Consider the following 6,000-nt stretch of genomic DNA (forward strand, 5'->3'; position numbering starts at 1 on the left):
TTAGTTTGATATACAATGTACAGTAGATCCATACCAGATGAGATTTCTAAAAATGCACGGATTAATATTAATTCATAAAAAGAGATGTGCAAAACTTTCAAAATTCCGTTTCACCCACAGGAGAATTTCCCATTACAGAGCATTATTTTTCCCATTTCAAACAATGTAAGCTGAAATGTTGAACTATGGATGAATATTTCAGCCTCCATCGTCTTCTGTGTAAGAAGTTCACCCATTGGCGAAACAATGAGGAGGTTAATTTTCAAAGTTTCACTCTATTACTTATTAAATGGGAAGTAGTTGTGGCCCTGTCTATATATATTATATAATGTACGCATGAGCTTTACATATGAATAATTAATGTAAACCCCCCCCCCCCCCCCCTACGATTTTAGAGGTCAAAATCTTGGTTGGATCACACTATGCACCTCATCATGAATTTAGTTCAGTTTTGTATTTTGGTTACATGTCAAAAAACTTGACGAATGGTTTGATCTTATGCCTAGTCCATTTTCTTTATCAATTTCACATATGAATAGACTTAGTTACTGGGGAGGGGGAGCTGCATGAGAGAAGAAATCATTGCAGTAGCATAAGCACCTTGGTGGATCCCTTAAAAAGCCGTAGTTAATGTTCTGCATAAAAATATGGCATCGTATATAAAGCATTTGTTAAGACTGAAAGGCTTTAAAGAATCAATGTTCCCATTAATGGAGGCCTCCAAGGGTTCACTTTTCTGGCTGCTTTATGCCCTTGAACACCCTTCAAGGACAAGCAGAGGGAAAGCATCAAACCAAGAGTGGAGATCTCTGTTGATTAGCACATTAGGCTTCTAGTCTTCTTGTCGTAGATGGAGTCAATACGGGCCAGGGTCAGCGTATAGGTACAAAGGCACGGGGCAACCAGGGCCATCTGGTCATGATGACAAACTGAACCTGTAGTTTGTAGGAAGTCAATGAACTACTATGGTTAAACTTCACCATATCATGGTACTCTCCTCATCTGTGAGTCAAATTATTTTTCCAGTAACCTGTCACCTTGACTGCAAGTCAAAGGGGAATGACCTGTTCAATCCTGTTGGGCGCCAGTAAATAGCAGAAATGAGAATTCCTAGGGGGTAAAAGTCCATATGAAGCCACAGCTGTAGCTTTTCTTGACAAGATGAGCGTGAGAAGTGCCTCCTGCGGGGCATTGTGGCTCTCCCTGCACAGATTCATACACTGAGATGCTTGCTTCGTCAAACTTATGGAGCATATTGTTTTTTAGGAAGCCCATACTTTAAATATAAATGCACCCTACGAAGCACAACACATGCCGTCTGAAGTCAAGCCTGTTAACGCCATCACTGCCTGGATGTACACACGTAATTCCCCTGCTGCTGGTTATCTCAGGGTTAATACAGTGCTTTTTACACAAACCAGGACTGACTGAGTTTTCCTCGGGAGATGGTTTGGAAAAATCACTTCAGACACTTGCTTCATACCCACTTCCCAGTCCTTTCCTTCACGTCTCTCACACCTTTAATAACCTGCTGATGCGACCCACGCTAATCTGTAATGTCCCTGCTCCCTGAGGGAATTACATCACCATCTGTTTTCCTCTATTAGATTTTTTTTTTTTGCAAGGATAATGTGTTTATCTACAGTCTGGTCTCACCGCCCAGTTGTGACCAACTGCCACCCCGACGTGGTCACCATCACTACAAACCGGGACCAGCTGTTAAGTGTCCTGGAGTTATGTGCGAGGCATCGCCAGACTTCCCAGGACGCTAACATAAAAGGAGCTGATTATTCAAGCAGTATAACCCTAATTCTTTATGAATTATTGATCAGTCTGCAAGACACCACAACATTTCTGCATTGCACATAGGCACAGACTTCAAAAACTGGCCTGGGATAATACGACCAACGCGTTTTATGTCTGTGTACACACCAGAACTACATTTCCTGCAGAAATGGCTGTCTATCTATCTATCTCTTTATTTATACAAGTGTTACGATAGAGCTATAGGTTTCCTGCTCCACTATCAGTGAGGTACTGGTTCTCTGAGAGCTCTTGAATGGGAAGACTTTGGTTAGTAGTAGTAACAGTTGACATCTTGAGCTTTATTTTCCAACGCACCTTAAAGGGACCCTCAATCTACTCTACCTACACATGCTGTGCAGTTGAATGCGATCTATGTTTTACTCTTTAAGCGGCCATTTCAGATTACCTAGAAGGTACTTGATGTTCTTCTATGGGATTACTGAAAAGAAGTCCAGAAAAATGTTTGATCCCCCCCCCCCTCCCCACCATCCCCACTTTATTTCCCATGTCTTCAGTCCTGAGAACCTCCAGAACCATTTACATACACATTCCTGAAGCTCTTTACATTTAAAATGAGACTTTACAATGTGAAGCTCCTGCAGGTGTCGAGCCAAATAACAACAGCACAAATGACTGTCCGTGGAGATTATACACGTACAATAGCGGATAGGACACAGCTGGAAAAGGGGCACAGGTCATTTGGTCTAGTCAAGAGCAAAGGTGACACCTTCTATTAGAAGAAGAGAATAATGAGGGCAGGAGGAAGGGACAGAGAACTGTCAAACCATCTGGACATACACCTACAATATCTGGACCGAATAAGCCCATTGTATCCAAAATATCATGTCCTTATGAATCCATAGTGTCAATGGGAACATTTTTCATGTGGATATGAACAGTGCAGTCTTCTGAACGTATCACAGCATTATGTGGTCTATACGTCTGTCTACATCTATATATCTATCTCACATCTATCTATAGCTATCATCTATACACACAGAGTTCAGCTATAACCTATCCAAATCTGTCTACACGACAGAACCCCTTCTAATGACACCCCCTGCTGTTCTGCATGGGTGATGAGAAGTCAACCAGTCAACTAGAGCTGAGCCTCTCAATGATCTGAATGATCCTGTACTTTGAAACAGCAGGAAGGTGTTAATTATCCCTGCCTGGCCTCTTCACTTTCACACGGGGCTCTGAATCCCTAAGAAATTCAGACACTTCTGGCACACAGTGGGTTAACACCGAAACACAGGAGTTAGAGTTTCTGCTGTAAAGAGCTGCTAGGGCCACAGGGGCCACACAATCCATTCCTTCCTGGTTCTAAAAATGTGAAGATATTTCTGGGCTACATGAATTATTCAGCATTAGTGCAGCTTGGTTCAGTGCATGCTATAAAGGAAGTACAACACATATGTGTGATGTCTGGAGAACATGCCAGGCTGGTGCCTACTGCACATATGTATGACAGATCGCTGCACTTCCACATATGTGTGTATAATATGATAGATGGACATGTATGCTTCTAACACATATAAGAACTACTGTATGTGTATAATATGTAAGACTGGCACCAGTGCCACATGTGTGGTAAGTGGATGAGACTGTGCTGGTAAAAACTCACAATATGTTTGCAAAACTGGCACCTAAAGCAATAATATATGCACGTAACACTGGCACCTATAGCACCTATTTACAAGTAACACTGGCACCTATAGCACTCATACCCATGTAACACTGGCACCTATAGCACTTGTATCCATGTAACCCTGGCACCTATAGCACTTCTAGAGTACCTCTGCATGTAACATGGACACCTACATCACTTATGCCCATACATCTACACCATGTAATCCTGGCACCTAGCTTAATATGTATAACCTTGGTACCAATAGCACCTGTGCAGGTATGTGTGCTGTGTGTAACATAGTAACAGTTACCTATACATATGTGTGTATAATATACAACTCTAGTACCTATAACACATATATGCAGGGATCTAAAGCACTCATATGTATGATAGGTACTTATAGCACATAAATGTGATGTGTGTATAGAATGTAGCATTGGTACCTGCAGCACTTAGATGTACGGCAGGCATCTATAGCACTTTTATGTATGACAGGTATCTATAGCACTTATATGTATGACAAGTATCTATAGCATTTATATGTATGACAGGTATCTATAGTACATATATATATATATATATATATATATGTGTGTGTGTGTGTGTGTGTGACAGGTATATATAGCATTTATATGTGACAGGTATCCATAGTCCTTATATGTATGACAAGTATCTATAGTATTTATATGTGACCGGTACCTATAGACAGGTATCTATTGGATATATATATATCAGGTATCTATAGCACTTATATGTATGACATGTACATATAGTACTTATATATGTGATGGTACCTATAGCATTTATATGTGACAGGTATCTATTGTACTTTAATGTATGACAGGTATCTATCGTACTTATATGTATGACAGATAGTTATAGCACTTAAATGTGATAGGTATATATAGCATTTATATGTATTACAAGTATGTATAGCATGTATATGTATGACAGGTATCTATAGCACTTATATGTGACAAGTGTCTATAGCACTTATATATTTGTATGACAGGTATCTATAGCACTTTTATATATGTGACAGGTATCTATAGCACTTATATGTATTATAAGTATATATAGCATGCATATGTATGACAGGTTTCTATAGTACTTATATGTATGACAGGTACTTATAGTAATTAAATGTATGACAGGTACTTATAATAATTAAATGTATGACAGGTACTTATAGCAGGTATATGTATAACAGGTACCTATAGCATGTATATGTACTACAAGTATGTACAACATCTATATGTATGACAGTTATCTATAGCATTTATATGTATGACAAGTACTTATAGCACTTATATGTATGCAGGTATCTATTGCATTTATATGTATGACCGGTACTTAAAGCACTCCTATGTATGACAGGTACTTATATGTCTGACAGGTTCTTATAGCACTAATATGTCTGACAGGTACTTATAGCACTTGTATGTCTGACAGGTACTTATAGCACTTATATGTGACAGGTACCTGTAGTACATATAGGGCAGGTGCCTATAGCATGTATACCTATGTGTGATGTAACTGGAGCCACCAGAAAACCTATAAAGTAAAGTCTGAAGCTGCCAGGCGTGCTGGGGTCCTACCTGAGCGCTGCATGATGCCACCTGTGCGCATCTCCGGGGCACTCGGGCTCCAGCGACCACTCCTGAGAGACAGCAGCTTAATCCGACAGGCAAGAGACGGAGCCTTCCCCTCCCAGGTGCTGCCTTCTGCTCAGTGTCCCGCCGAAGAGACAATCAATCCGGGGAAGCAGAGACAGCTGAGGTCCGCGCTGTGCCTCCTCCGAGCCTCCGCTGCCTCCCGGGCTGGTGCACCTCACTGTCCTGCCTTCTGCTTCTTTCTCCCAGTTTTCTCTCTCCTCTGGGTATTTAGGGGGGGAAGACGCCCCCTTTTTTGGCTGAGAACTGTTCACACCTCTCCACCCCCTTAGTGTTGGGGGAAAAGAGTCTAAGGAGAGTCATTGAGCCCCTTGTCACCAGTAACTGTGCCAGGGCTGAGAGACTGCCAGAGACAGGCAGAGATGACAAGAGACAGAGCCTCCCTTCCTGCTCTCTGGGTGTAGTGGAGCAGTCTGCGCTCAGCCTCCCTCTGCCACTCTCCTCCTCCCCCTTCTTTACCTTTCTCTCTTTATCTCCTCATACCTGGCTGTCTCACCATCATCACAGCACTCTGCTCTCCATCCTTCACCCACTCTGTCTCTTTCCACCTCTATCCCTCTATGCCTGGCTGTCTCTCTAGGACTGTTACACTCTAGCTCTTTATACCTGTCTGTCTCTATAACTCTATCTAACTGCCCGGCTGTCTATCATCACTTTATTCTGTCTCTTTTTACTTCTTACCTCTATCTCTCTATACCAGAATGTCTCTCCAAAACTATTACACTAACTCTGTATACCTGGCTGTCTCTCCAAAACTATTATATTCTCTGTATACCTGGCTGTCTCTCCAAAACTATTACACTCTAGCTATGTATACCTGGCTGTCTCTCCAAAACTATTGCACTCTAGCTCTTCTTCCCCTGCTGTCTCTTCAGGATTATTTCCCTC

General features: G+C 41.6%; 1 protein-coding gene across 1 annotated transcript in view; it reads right to left on the reverse strand.

The window, feature by feature from the left end:
• RTN4RL1 (reticulon 4 receptor like 1) overlaps positions 1-5,674 on the reverse strand; it is a 169,359-nt gene extending 163,685 nt beyond the window's left edge. Inside the window, exon 1 of the mRNA XM_040423563.1 lies at positions 5,038-5,674. Within this exon, the coding sequence (XP_040279497.1) occupies positions 5,038-5,068 (31 nt within the window). The 5' untranslated portion in view covers positions 5,069-5,674. The remainder of the gene's footprint in view (positions 1-5,037) is intronic.
• Positions 5,675-6,000: the final 326 nt, after the last annotated feature.

Source organism: Bufo bufo, chromosome 3, assembly GCF_905171765.1.
Source record: "Bufo bufo chromosome 3, aBufBuf1.1, whole genome shotgun sequence".
NCBI lineage: Eukaryota > Metazoa > Chordata > Amphibia > Anura > Bufonidae > Bufo > Bufo bufo.